The sequence below is a fragment of the Peromyscus californicus genome, unplaced genomic scaffold, assembly GCF_007827085.1.
Source record: "Peromyscus californicus insignis strain IS unplaced genomic scaffold, ASM782708v3 Scaffold_4__1_contigs__length_199733344, whole genome shotgun sequence".
Taxonomy (NCBI): Eukaryota; Metazoa; Chordata; class Mammalia; order Rodentia; family Cricetidae; genus Peromyscus; species Peromyscus californicus.
Window position 1 is genome coordinate 104,998,812 of NW_026294562.1, and position 15,334 is coordinate 105,014,145.

The 15,334-nt window shown below is 39.3% G+C and overlaps 1 protein-coding gene across 4 annotated transcripts in view; it reads right to left on the reverse strand.

Moving 5' to 3' along the window:
* Positions 1-15,334, reverse strand: part of Pak1 (p21 (RAC1) activated kinase 1) — a 114,532-nt gene that overhangs the window by 42,713 nt on the left and 56,485 nt on the right. For 2 of the 4 annotated variants that reach the window (XM_052760501.1, XM_052760500.1), the window contains exon 2: positions 3,086-3,296. In XM_052760501.1, coding sequence (XP_052616461.1) covers positions 3,086-3,275 — 190 coding nt within the window. In that variant the 5' untranslated portion in view covers positions 3,276-3,296. Of the gene's footprint in view, positions 1-3,085; positions 3,300-15,334 lie in introns of all 4 variants that reach the window. The other 2 variants (XM_052760499.1, XM_052760497.1) reach the window with 1 other exon arrangement.

A 15,334-nucleotide genomic window follows, 5' to 3' on the forward strand; every position in this document is an offset into this window, starting at 1 on the left:
GTTGGCTTTCTGGTAGGTGTAAAGCAGGAAAAATCCTGAGCACACTGTTGACTCCCCTAGGCCTCTGTTTATTCTGTTTGTTTCTGGAATGTCCTGCCCTGTCTCTACTTAGCTAGTAGCTACATAATACAGCTATAAAATATTGGATTCCTCTCCTCTGGAATTAAAAACAAAATGAGGGTGGTTCCCATCAACACAGTAATGAAGGTATCAGACAGTACAATTTAGTAATAAAAAAGATGAAAAGAAGAATAAGAAAAAAAAGAAAGAAAGAAACCCAGGAGAATTTAATTTTCTTACTATTATGTGAATCAATTAAAATATATGGTTTTATAAAGAACCTTAAAAACATGAGTTATCATTAATACTAGCAACTACCAAAGTAAGATTTCTCAATAAGATGATCAAGATAGAGAATTTAAATATGACTAAAGACAGAAAGAACACCGACCTACCTTGATTTCATGTAAGTAGAGATCTTAGGTTTGAGGAAATAACGTAGAAAAAGAGCTTATAACCTCACCCATCCTGCTATCTCTGGTTTAGTCCAACCTGGGCTTAGGAAAGCAGCTGATCACAAAATTCCATGTTTTACCACAGACATTAAAGTTTTAGCAAGGGTCATTAGATCTATTTTTAAATTATTTTTAAACAGCACCTCTCATTGGCTCAACTGAACTAATCTGAGCAAAAGGCAGTAAAACATTCCAAACTTAAGAAAGACAAACACTGATGTAGTTAACTTTACTAACCTCTTCCCAAGCTCAGAGAATTTCACTTTGTTCATAAAAATGCAGCCAGAAAGAGATTTCAAACTAAATGCCATAAGACTTCTTAGAATAAACCAAAGGCTCCAAATCCTAACCACAGGAACCAGGCTTTCCCACATGGAATCCTGCAACTCAGCACTACCTATTACAAGCCTTCAATTATAGCTTCTCCTTCCAATCATTTATGCATCCATCAAGTGCAAACTGAGGCCATCCTGGAGGTCAGCATTAGGTAATGCCCACAGACACCACCCACTGCCAGCTCTAATCTAAACCACTACTGTAATGTAAAGAACATTTCATTCTTGTTTCCCTGAGAGACACAACACTGCATCTCTAGAAATTCTGCCTCCAACATCTGGGTAGGAGCAGATAGACATTTCTTAGAAGCACCATGTATGAATCCAATACGCAATCAGTGTTGAGACAACTAACAGTAGTATGATGCAACAGACACTTTGGAAGACTTTAGTTCTATACATATTCCTCTCACTTTCCACCAATGAAAGCTTGGTCACTGTTTACTATTCTTTAGGGTTCAGCTTCCTTATTGGAAATAAGTTGTGGGTATTGGATATGGGCATCAACCAAAAGAATGAATGAGATTTCATTAAAATAAGTTAACCTCTTATCTGTATGGTTTTATAGTTTAGAAAATACTTTTACAGTCATGACATAGAGTAGTATACAAGTGCTTATTATGGACATAAGATGAGCATGAATTATGTTACTCCCATTTTGCAGATGACTCTATAATTAAGATATTTAAAATAATAAATGATAGAGTTATGTGGGAGCAGACCTCAATACAGGTTATTGGGAGTTCATTTCTAGAATAGTTCTCTATGTAGCTTGTATCAATTTTCAAATGCTATATGAAGGCAGAGCATGGCAAAGACTGCCAGCACTGTCACAGACCCTGCAGTTGAGTAATAGATTGCTAACTGAACTAACATTCCAAACTAAACAGAAGAAACTCGGCCATTTTTTCATCTTAATGTATATATTAATAACAGCCAACAAGGGTCTTAAAGCAGGAGCTAAACCAATGTGCTAAGGGAATCTACAGAAAACCCGTAGCTAGAAAATAAAATGCAGGCTATTCAGTCATCGTTCAAGAACTTCTTGTAACTGCTTTCAACTGACAAAGATGCAGACTTGATCTTGAGGATAAGATTTATTTTCAGACCAAATTTGGCCTAAGGGTACTCAGTCAGATTTCCAGAAGAACCTCCAGGTCTACAGCTCTAACACCAATAAAAATAGTTCACAATGGCCTGGTTTCTTCCTACCTACATAGACAAGCCTGATCCAATGGCATTTTGCAATATCTCATCTATATAAATATAGAGTTGCAGAGCTAAAAGAAACTGGCTCTGGCTCTCTCATTTTTTACATGGAAGCACTGACATCTACAGAGAAGTCACTGACATAAATTTGACAGGCAGCTTGTGGAAGAAGCAAGACTACAACCGAGGTATCTAGATTCTTGGCACATAAAACTACTCCTTCAGTTGCGATGATGTATGAAGGTGCTGCTTTTATCCTGTTGTTCTAGACGGGAATCTTCTTTAAAAACAAACAAAATGGGCTGGGGTGGCAGTTCAGTGGGTAAGAGTGCTGGCTATGTAAGAATGCGGATATGAGTTAAAATCCCTAGAACCCATGTCAAAAGCAAGGTATGCCCATGTGCATCTGTAATCCCATCATTGTTAGGGGGACAGAAACAGATGATTGCTGGGGCTTGCTAACTGCCTGCCTAGCTCCAAGTTCAGCAAGAGAACCTTTCTTAAAGGGAATAAGGTGGAATGTGACTGATTAGGATGCCCTCCTCTATGAGACAGGTGCATGAGCATACTATCCACACATGCATATACAACACACACACTACATGTACGCCACACACATGCACCAGCTCTACTGATACATAAGCAATCTGCGAAAAAGAAAATTCCAAAGATATTTCAAAAGTCCTTAGGTTTTATGATTTCATAAACATTTTAAAAAGTTAAAAAGAAAAGAAATAGATACATACAAATGTCTACAATTTGTCTGATAACTGGCAAGAACAAAATTATTCTTAGAATTTTGTTCAAATATAATACTAAACAATAAATCAAATTTTCATTTGGCTTTAGCCACTTTAGGAAGGCAAGACTTGGGGAATAGTTAACAAGAAAATAAAAGGTACTGACAGAGAATTAAGTCAGGGAAGGCCAGATCTTTCATCAAGACTATTAGGAGGGGAAAAGATGCTCTGCTTTGTCTTTTCTTCTTAAAGCACAAAAATTATGAAAGTAAATTAGGTACTGTACTTTTATCTCCAGGTAAGATGGATCGGTAAAATCGGTCCTTCTTTTTCTTCTCCTCTGGGTTTGGAGGCAGAGGTTTGGAGCCGTGGTTCAGGGTCCCAGTGTCTTTGCTGCCAGCTCCAATCATAGTGCTGGTGTTTCTCATGGGAGGGGCTGGGGGTTTGTCCTGGATGTCTAAGCCGTTATTTGACATTGTCACCACCACCAGCAGAGGCTACTAGAATCAAAAGAAAGAACATGATAACACTCTTAATATTCATTAATGCAATAATATATAAATATATATTTATTAAATACCTATTTAAAATGTTTTAAATTTCAAATTATACAGCCCTTCTGCTACTAGCCATGAACACTGCTAGCCTATTTAGTCAGCAACCCAGATGTAAGTCCCTACTGTGAGCCAAACACTGCTAAAAATTCACCGAGATTTTGCTTTTCTCTGCATTCTCCTATCTCAGAGCCTATACAAAAAAGAAGTACACTTACACTATAGTTGAAAAGCAGACCTGGACCAGGCAGAAACTCAGTGGGAAATCCAGTAATACTAGATGTAGTGAAATCCCATAGCCTCTTTGGTTCCATTCATTCATCTACATGAAGATTAACTATAAACAGTGGTTCTCAACTTTCCTAATGCTGTAACCCTTTAATACAGTTCTTCATGGTGTGGCGAACCCCCCATCATAAAATTATTTTGTTGCTATTTCATAACTGTAACTTTGCTACTGTTATGACTCGTCATGTAAATATCTGATATGCAAGATATCTGATATGTGACCCACAGGTTGAGAACCACTGAACTAAACGTCCTCCAGTGTTCCAAATATTGAGTTTGCTGACATCTAAGTTTATAACTTTAGACAAGTCACTCCTTCCCTGTATAGATGAGACTATTGCCAACTGTCAGTGAAACTTCTGTCCTTATAGCTAGTTTCACCAGGACCAAACAATATTCCTTCATTTACATAGTACCCATACCCTCTTTCAGGTTACACTGGCAAACACGATCATATGCCCACAAACTTACAGTACTTACACTTCTTGGTCCTTCACAAGAAAGGTACTACACTTGTGCCAGTTCTCCTGGATATCCCTCCTCCAAAATTCTACCTGATTTTAAATATACACTATTCAAGGCAGCAACCATCCTGCTTAATTTACTAGCATTTTCCTATGCTTTTGGAAAACAGAGTAAAATTTAAAAGAGGAAAATCTCCAATGATATGCTAACAAGGGGTTTTAATGAAAACAAGTATTATTAACTTAAAATATGTTCTAGTTCTTGACAATAGATAGATAGATATGAATGTGTCCAGAGTTTATATTGTCTCCTTATTAGTGCAAGTAATGGTAGAAATTGTATCTTTAATCACAACTACTTAGAATATAGTCTCCCTGGAGTAAGATGCAACAGTGCTTTAGAAATTAAAAGCTTCCAAAAAAACTACATAAAAATCACCAGTCACTTTTAGAAATTGATTGTCAGGGCCCAACACCCATAAGCCTTGATTTAGTATGCCTGGGTTAAGACTAGAATTCTGTATTTTGAAAATAAATAGCCTCAATGTCAGCCAGATTTGCATACCACTGCTTTAGAAATCAATTCTTTAAAATGCAATAAATTTGCCATTCTAAAAATTAAAAAGATTAAGACATAGAAAGAACTCTGATAGAATACTGTATTCAATAAAAGTAATGGTTTTCATAAATTTATAAAATTCTGTAATAGTCTTTTTAATATTCTCTAGTAAATGGAAAATCTGATTTCTTCCACCCAGATTTTTTTCCTCAATGGCTTCTCCAGAGGCCATCCAAAGAAATCTACTATTTTGTATTTTAAACTCCTTCACTGACATGTCAGAATAAAAGCTAATGCTCTTTAGCTTCTTCAAGAGGCCTGCTCTTATTTGAGCAGGCCCATTCATCAGTCACACTACCACTCCTTCTAATTCCTCTTACAGTATAGCGATCCCATCTTCTTTAATTTCTTTCAATATGCCATCATTTCCACACCTCTGTCCCTTCAAACGTGATGCTTCATCTGCCTATTTTCCCTATCAAACAGTGAACTCACCCATCCTTGGAGGATTAATTCTGTTATTTCTTCTATGGCACCTTCAGAAAATATTTTGAACTCTAAAAAGTTAGGTCCAAGGCAATGGGTTTATTTCCAGGTTATCATATTTCTTTGTATTGTTATAATTATTTACAGATATATCTTTCCCAGGAGCCATTCTGTCATCTGTGCAGACGAACAGTGCCTTACCTTTTTAACTTATGGTAGATACATATTAATTAATACAGTTTATAGGAAGAGATATGTACTGCCTTGAAAAGAATTTATTAGTACAAATGAAAAGTCTTTATAGTATGACATCAAGTGGTCTTACAAACTAAGGCTATACACAGTCTACATTCAATTTATGCCTCAGAAATCTCTGAACTTGCCAAGCTGGCTTGCTTCCTTCCTTCCTTCCTTCCTTTTGTTCTTTCTTTCAAGTGCTAGGGACATAATTCTGGGCATTATCACCAATCTATACTGCCTGCTAACTCATCAAATATTCTTTTTTGTTTTGTTTTTTGAGACAGGGTCTCACTATGTAGCTCTGGCTGTCCTGGAACTCACTCTGTAAACCAGGCTAACCTCAAACTCACAGAGATCCACCTGCCTCTGCCTCCTGAGTGCTGGGATTAAAGGTGTGCACCACCACACCTGGCCCTCACCAAATATTCTTACACACACTGAAGAGAGAGAGAAAAGGAGCAAGGAACAGGGAGATGTCAGGCTCTGTGTCAATGATTTCTCTCTTGATTAATTAAAATCTTATTTAACTTTTTAAAGTCAAACTCAACTGGATTTTTTTTAATTCATCTTGGCCAACCTTTGGTCCTTTTTGAACAAACAATATCAAAATAAGTAAGGATACTTCTGCTAATCCAAACTGACTATCTGGGTAACTTTTTAAATGTATTTCTTCAATTTTCACTTCCCAGATATGACTGCCTTTGCCTTCTCTTCCAGCTCTAACTCAGGTTCCTCAGCTCTTCCAAGAAAGCATCCAGTGTCATAGTTGGCAATGCCCTCCTACTCCAGGCTGCCAGTTCCAAAATTATACTCCCACAGCTACCTAATACTCAAAACAGGCTCTCCCTGGCCTCCAGACTTTCAACCAGCAGCTTCATTTAATGTAACTCCCATTTAGGCCATAGGCCAGGATTATGCCAGGAAAGCATCACCAACCATCTTGATACATACTTTTCTTCATGTTTAGTCATTTTATCATGTTTAAGAGAATTCTTAGCAGGTAGATTAATCAAAACTCTATTGGAATCTAATGTTTAAAACCTTGTACTGCATGATGCCAGCTTGGGTCATCCTGCCTATACTGGAAACCTTCAGCAGTAGGATATCTATAATCTCAAAAGGCAGCCTAGTCTACCTTTGTTCACTTCATTTAAAGAGTTCTCACATAAGTTCTGTCTCTCTCATTCTGCACTACAATTATTTGTTTGCACACTTGCCTCCCCCTTCATCACCCTCAGCTAGACTTGACACTATGGACCCCTTAAGAACAAAGTTCATATCTTACATATTTTTCAGTCCCTTACTCCATCCCTGGCAAAGAATGGGTAATTAAAAAAGGGATTAGCTTGAACTGTTTAGGAGGCACCCAGGCAGTGAGACCGGGACCTGTGCATGAGCTGGCTGTTTGGAACCTGGGGCTTATGCAGGGACACTTCGCTCAGCCTGGGAGGAGGGAGCTGGACCTGCCTGGACTGAGTCTACCAGGTTGAGCTGAATCCCCAGGGGAGTCTTTGCCCTGGAAGAGATGGGAATGGGGGATGGGATGGGGGGAAAGGGGGTGACGGGAGGGGGGAGGACAGGGGAATCCGTGGCTGATATGTAAAATTAAATTAAATTATAAAATAATAAAAAAGGGATAGTGAACATAAGAGCGAACAAATATAAGATCAAGTAAAATAAACAAGAATAATTATTCCTTTCCACACTTGAACATCATCTTTTAGAGCTATTCAGAAAACCTCCCCCACAGAATTATAAGTATTTGAAATAACCTTTCAAGACATTCAAAACTTTCTTTTCAAAGCTAAACATTCCTAGTACATTTAAACTATATTCATTCACAAAAACTGTGCTTTCTTGACCACTGCCCTCTGAGCTTACTTGGGCTTAGGTTTTGGCAGTACTTTCCAGTTTCCCTGCAGCCCTCCAATCAGCCCTTTCCTACTATTTCTCCAAGAGTCTTATCTGTCTTTATAGCCACTTCCAGCACCTGGGGAAGTGAGGAGGAGATCCCAAGGGAAACCTGCTAACTAGACTAGCCAGGATGGTGAGCTCTAGACTTATGGAGAGACCTCAGTAATAAAGTCGAGAATGACCAAGGAAAAAAACTCAAGGTCAACCTCTGGCTTCCACATGTGCATGTACTTTCATACATGTGTCACCACACATAAGAACATGTATACACACATGCATACACCTGTAATCCCAGCACAGAAACAAGAGAACTGAAGGTCTGAGGTCAGGCTATGTTACATAGCAAGACTCTATCACAAAGAAAGGAAGGGAGGGAGGAGAGAGGGAATATTAATTGAAAATAAAATCTTTTTTTTAAAGAAAAGAAAATAACTAAAATGGGACATAGCAGAACACTGTAGGCCTGCTATGTTCTGTCTCACACATAGGCAGAAAAATGGCCTTTTCTAAGCAGTTTTTAGATCTGGACAGTAAATTCCCCATGTTAAAATAAATTTTTAAAAAACACTGTTGATTAAAGAACAAGGCTATAGAGCAACTACAATAAGAAAAGCGGTGTTCCCTAAAGGAAGAGCCAGCTGTTATCCATCTGCACTGAGAACTCTGGGATGTCTTGTGTTCACAACATGGGACCTGGAGTTTAGGACAGTCCTTTACATTTCCCAAGTGAATTGCTGAAATCCTATGAAAGTGTTTCCCTAGAGAACCAGCTGGTTTAATTACTTTTACATATAATATTTCAGCCATTATTTGGAACAAGTATTTTAATAATCACTAACATCAGATCATACTTCAGAGTTTATAAAATCTTGGAAACCTACTTGCTGGGTATCACTTTTCTCATTCTAGGCTCTGTTAGGTACTGGAAATAGAACATTGAATAAATCCAAAGAAACATAGTTTCAGAGATGTTGCCAGTCACCCCACAATACCACATAGTGGGCACAAGAGGCAGGGACCTGAAAAAAATGCTTGTGTGATCACTGTACCACACTGTTACCTCTAGAAGCAAAGGGATAAACTACACAACGTCTAATTTGCTTTAACTTTTAAAACAACTTCATTACATTTATTTATTATGTGTTTGCATGTTCATGCACTGTATGCATGGGGATGTCAGAGGGAAGGTGTAGGAGTCACTTGTCTCTTTCACCATGTGAAATTAAACTCTGGGAATTAAACTCAGAGCAGCATCAGACTTGAGAAGTGCCTTTCCCCACTGAGCCATCTCGCCCACCCTCTAATATACTTCCTAGATAATCCCTCAGATCATAATTTAAAATAAAAGAAGGAGGGTGGTGAGACGTTGCTCAGTGGCAGAATAGCATGAAAGTGCTGAGTTCAATTCCCAGCACTGTACAAAAAAAAAAAAAAAAAAGAAAGAAAAAGAAAAAGAAAAATTGTTAGGTCTTTACAATAAATTATTCAACACAATGAAGGAGGGATAGGAAGAAGAAATAAAGCCTACTCCACATACTAACTACATTTCTAACTTTGAACAACCCAGAGCAGCTGCACACTGGCATGGCCAACCCTCAGGCCTGAGGAATACTGTATGCCCTTGGTGCCTGCTTATTGGAATCTGATCTTTAATTAAATCGTGCCAAGAGGTTTGCTTTGGCAGGACCCTGGAATGCCGCAGCCTTGAATTTGCTGAGGGATGTCCTTCTGATGCATCAAAGGCACTCCCCCTCTGCAGCCTTCCGCCAGCCACTTGCTCTAGTATAACAACAAGAAAGCAGCTGCTGGGGCAGCAGGAAGAAAACTGTAGGTGCTTTTGAGCTGTTATGAAAGCTACTTTAATTTCTGATCCTCCGCCGACTCGAGTAAAATACAAACAAGACTACCTAGTTTAGAGTTCAGAATTAAAACATAAAAGCTGTTTAAAAGAGACAGTGCCTAGCATGCTGCCTGGCACAAAAAGACGTCCCACAAATAAACTTATTTCTTCCTCATCAATTTTCCTAGTTTCACCCATACCATTCCCCAACGCCATCATTCTATCAATACATTTTCATGTCCCCACCTTTACCTACACTGTTCTATCTGCCTAAGATGTCTCAGTGAGTCTGCCTAGCAAACTCCTGCTCATTTCTCAAGGTCCAACTGAACTCACTTCCTCTAAGAAACTTGCCTTTTCCCTCAACTTTAATTGCATTTTATACATACTTTCACGAAGCAATGTCAAAGTTTCACCTGCACTGCTTGTGATCACTAGGCAAGGCATCACTCGAGGGATAAAACTATGATGAATCTCCAAGTCTCTAGGCCTCTACCCAGCATAGACATGGAGTACCTCAGGTAATGAGCAACAGTCCACTTCCTAAGGCAATCTGGCTTGGTGGAAAACATACAGAAACTGGAAGGCTTCTGAAGGGTCAGCCAATTCCAAACCAAAAGGAATCTGAAACCTATCAGGGTATATAATCTACCTAAACTTACTAAATTAAATACTGACATGGGCATGACTAATTTCTTAATTATTTTGATTCTCTTAAAAGTATTCTTTAGACACTAATTATAATTTGAGACAGTGCTATACTGAGAGGCTTCCCAAAGTTAAGAGGAATACAAAAGGCAACAAAGATGTGGAAATGGAAAAGATTTGGGAGTAAAAGACTGAATTCACTTAGTCTTGCCCTGTGCTTATGTACTTAGACACACCCCTCCTGTCCTCACTCCTAACACCCCCTCTTGATTCAAACTCTTCTATTTCTGACTGGAACTTTCCATTGCTGTTGGCTAGCTCTCCTTTGCATGCTAGCCTTAAAAGAAACCTGAAGAGACTCTTCTAACAGCCACTGCAGCCCCACCCCCATCTCCACCCCCCAAAACTGGAGGCTGTCTGTTCTCTCACACTTATCCAACAGACTTTATCCTTAATTTTCGGTGCTATTTGCAAAGCACCTCTTTCCCTCCGTCTAGAGAAAAGGCTGTGTTTCCTGAGGCCCTCTGCTGGCTGCTATCACACTTACTGCCCATTTCCGCATCACTCTCACTCAGTTCCCGACTGTCTGTTTCTTCACCCCTCTTAGGTTGTCATTGTAGCTGAACGACTTCAACAGCCACAGCAACAACCCTGTCAACACCACTCCATTTTCTTACTTCAGGTCCAGTTTAGCAACACCCATGTGATCACACCCAGAGGCTGATCAAATGTTTACCAACTCAAACATTATAAGTGAATCATACACCCTCTAAAAACACAAGCGCTAACTAGTTCAAGACTTTCCACCAAAATTCTGAAACTTCACCTTGACTTCTCTCCTTGTCTAGTCAGTCTCTCAAAATTACCCAAACCCAGAAGCTTAGAGAGTAAAGGTACTTGCTGCCAAGTCTAATGACTTCAGTTTGATCCCTGTGACCCACATGATTCATTCACATGCACAACCACACAACCATACACACACACACACACACACACACACACACACACACACACACACACACACACACACACACCTGCCTGCCTTTCCCTCCCTTTCCAAAATTCCAGTTCAGATAGCTGAATTCAGCTCTCTCCCAAACGTCTCTAGACTGAAGTAGCAATGTCTAAGAACACTATAAAATCTGGTTAGCTGCTTTCATTTCAAAGTTATGATTATTTTCCTGTATGACACTATATGATTCCCCACTCCTCTCTAAGTGGATGATCTTATTTTTAATAAAACAGAAATCTCCACAGGAAAACTATTTTCCACCCCCAAAACTACATGCCTCCTTACACATGCAACCATATTCTTCTTGCTTCCAGTTACACTGAAGTCATGATGTCATTCCTTCCCTCAAAAATGATTTTCTTTTCCATATACTCTTTACTTGCCAGACTTCTTCCCTAGAACAACCTTTCAATTACACCAAGCTTTCTGTGTGATATAGTCAGTCATATGATATGCTGTTATTTAACAAATAATTGTGCATTTACAATGTATTAGTACTAATCTAGTTGGATAAAACAAAATTCCTATGTTCGTGGAAATTATGTGTCTAGTAAGAGATGCAGACAAAAAATAAGCAATTCAATAAAACAGTGTCAAGTATAAATGTGTGTGTATGGGGGCAGGGTTGATCAAGACAGAATTGTTGAGAAAGAAACACTTAAGCCTTGAATGGCTCAATGGTTAAGAAATGAGTGACAGCCAGGTGGTGGTGGCACATGATTTTAATCCCAGCACTCAGGAGGCAGAGGCAGGTGGATCTCTGAGTTCAAGGCCAGTCTGGTCTACAGAGTAGTTCCAGGACAGTTAGGGCTACACAGAGAAGCTCTGTCGGGGGAGGGGGGGAGGGATGATTGAGAAAGGAAGGAAGGAGGGAGGGAGGGAGGGAGGGAGGGAGGGAGGGAGAGAAAGAAATGAGATAACGGGTTTTAGTAGCATCCAGAAGATGACCATTCTAAGCAGATAGAACCACAAATACAAATATAGAATATGGAACTATATATACTGGGCACCAGAACAGCAAAAAGACCAACAAGATTAAAGTTTAATTAATAAATAAAGAAAAAATAGGTCAAGACACTGAGATTGAGTGATTAAGGCTACAAATTCTGTGATAGAATGATTGCCTAGTTTGTTCACAGCCCTGGGTTTGAGCCCCAACACCAGACAGAAAGAGTGGGGAGATAGAGACAGAGGCAGAGAAACAGAAAGATTAGCGATATAGTCAGATTGTGCAGGGCCTTATAAGCCACAGTAAGAATCTGGATTGGATAGCAACTGGAGGAAAGCACTGGGTTTTAAAGCAGTGATCTGATTTATAATTTAGACAGACCACTCTAGTCAGAGTAGAAGAGATTACAGGGGAGAATAAAGGAGAAACCATTAAGAAGTTACAAAAATCAAGGTAAGAACTCACGGCTACATATACAAACACTATACAGTATCCTATGTGTGCGCACATACTCTCCTCTGACACCAACATCCTCTTCCAAACACCACTTACGTTTTTGCTTGCCCTCAGAAGCAGAGCTTCTCAAAAGAATTAAAGAATTATCTATCAATATTTAAAGCACTATCTCTACTACCTTCCCTTTTGGGCCAAGTGGCATCCTTCCTATTTCACCAAAAGTATTCTTGTCAAGATTGCCAATCATTTCCATCTTGAAAAAACAAATGATCATTTTTCTGTCCCGTCCTTGCTCCATTTCTCATCAGCAGTCAATATAATTAACCTCAGTTCTCTTTTAAATACTCTTTCTTGGATTCTCTTTCCCTTCTATCTTTCTGCCTTCTCTTCTCCCCTCTGTATACTCTTCCTTCTGTATCTTTCACACATCCAAGACTCCGGGCCCTTTATTCATACAAAACACTCTCCCCAAGATGACCTCACCCAGCCCAAAGGCCTTACATAACACCCTTATTGTTCATGACACCCAAGTTTTACCTTTTAACCAAACAGTTCTCTTTCAGATTAATAACTTTATCTGGCAGTCAATTCTATCTACACTTTTGGTAAGTTGCAGGTACTGGCAAGAATTGCAGATAGTCACAGACTATTGAAGTTAACATGACCAAAAGGTATTCTTGGTTATCACAACAACTATCACAAATTTTAATTATATTCATTTATTATACATCTCCTTAATAATCAGTAGCAACTAAATATGCTATTTACTAACATATACATAGTAACTAACAGGTACTTAGCTGACTTTTAGATGTACTAGACTCTGACTCTGACTCTGCCCTCAAATGAATGCACAGCCTAATGGGAGGAGACCATGCAAAATTAACCTAACACTACAACAAGGATAAGTACCACCATTGAATGCATGCTGCACAAATCCAGAAGAGAGGCCCTAACAGTCAAGGAAGACTTTCTTAAGAGGTGACTTTAGAGTTTATTTTTGCAGGATACGAATAACTATTATCAACTGTGTAATTTTTATTTTTTTTATTTTTTATTTTGTTTTGGTTTTTTGAGACAGGGTTTCTCTGTGTAGTTTTGTGCCTTTCCTGGAACTCACTCTGTAGTCCAGGCTGGGCTCGAACTCACAGAGATCCGCCTGGCTCTGCCTCCCGAGTGCTGGGATTAAAGGCATGCGCCACCACCGCCCGGCATAATTTTTTTATTTTTAAAAATTTATTTATTTTGATGTGCACTGGTGTTTTGTCTGCATGTATATCTGCATGAGGATGCTAGATCCCCTAGAACTGGAGTTACAGACAGTTGTGAGCTGCCATGTGGGTGCTAGGAATTGAACCCGGGTCTTTTGGAAGATAAGCCAATGTGTTTAATTACTGTGCCATCTCTCCAGACCTATATTTTTTATTTTTTTAAAAAATTACTTTTAAGCTTTATAATAAACTCTTCGGTGTTAATACAAATTATCTTTCATTTTATATATGAAACTTAGATTAACAAGCAAGTAATCAGTAATTACTAAAACAAAGAATTTGTCTGTTTATCACAAAGAATCACTAAAAATACAATCTTTTACATGGGCCTCCTACCATTTCTCTGATCTGAATAAAAGACTTGATTACCAGTTGGCCTCTATTTTTGAGCATAGAGTTCAACTATCAATCCTGAAAGCCTTTTCTATGTATTCCCTCTTTTTCTTGTATTCACCAAGAATGAGACTCAAATGTGAGACTACTCGTGGCATCCTTAGGCTTCTGTGCTACAGCATCTGAGCGTCTTCTCAGTGTTTTAAGAGTGCATCCAGGAACACTAGAAATAACATGGGTCTATCGTGGTACAGAGTCTTCTCCTGCACTCATTGCTTCACTAGAGCCTCATCAACCCTACACGGTGTTACATTTCTAGTTTACACAAGTGAGTGATGTAACATCTACTATCTGGTCTCTGGACTCTATCTTGTGCCAGAAATTGACTTGAAGAAAACGGGGAAGACAAAGGGGAGAGAGGGATCAAATAACTCAGGAAGGGTACTCAGCAGTGAGTCACTTAAAGGGCCTGGAGCCAGAAATGAACAGGGACAAAGTCTATTTCCTTCCAAGGTACCGAGAATTTGTTTTGCATGGCACAATCCTACCACACGTAAATTTGTTTTCTATCTCAGTAATATCTACACTCTGGTTCCAAAGACAGAAAAAACAAGAAAACTCTTTATGCACAACATGCACATAATGTCACGAGATAACATGGTCTAAGCAAATTCCTATCACCATTATAGAAGACTTGAGTTTACAATCCAGCCCTGCCACTGATCTGTTGAACCTTAGTCTTCCTCCACTGCATCATCATAGCTCCCTGTGCTTCACTCTACACTACCACATGAGGGTCCACATCCCTTACCTGCAATGGAAGGCCGCAAATGAATCTAACGCCCACTGTTTTACCCAGCAACCAACACCGTAACTAACATGGTAGAGATGACTGAGAAAAAATTTCTTTTTAAAATCACATCTATTTATTTATGTGTGTGTGCTGGGGTAGTGGTGAGTGCATGCCATGGCTCAAGTATCTAGATGACTTGTAGGAGCTGGTTCTCCCCTTCCACCATATGGGACCTGGGAAAAGAACTCAGGTCATCACGCTTGGCGGCAAGCACCCTTACCTGCTGAACCATCTCATCAGCCAGAAAGAACAATTAATAATGGATGGATACCACATTGAAATCTTTTGTATGTGTGCGCGTTCACACACACAATTCATATTCTAGATAGTGTCGATGAAACAATAATCCTGCCAGGCAGTGGTGGCGCACGCCTTTAATCCCAGCACTCGGGAGGCAGAGCCAGGCAGATCTCTGTGAGTTTGAGGCCAGCCTGGGCTACCAAGCAAGTTCCAGGAAAGGCGCAAAGCTACACAGGGAAACCCTGTCTCGAAAACACCAAAAAAGAAAAAGAAAAAAAAAGAAACAACAATCCTGTCATTCTCATCTCTGTTCCCCTCTTACTCTCCCACTTTAGGGCACTGCCCAAGGGGGGAAAAATACAGAGCAAAAATAAACCACTCCAAAGAGCCCTAAGTCAGAAGAGAAAAGAATGAGCCTATATGGTCCT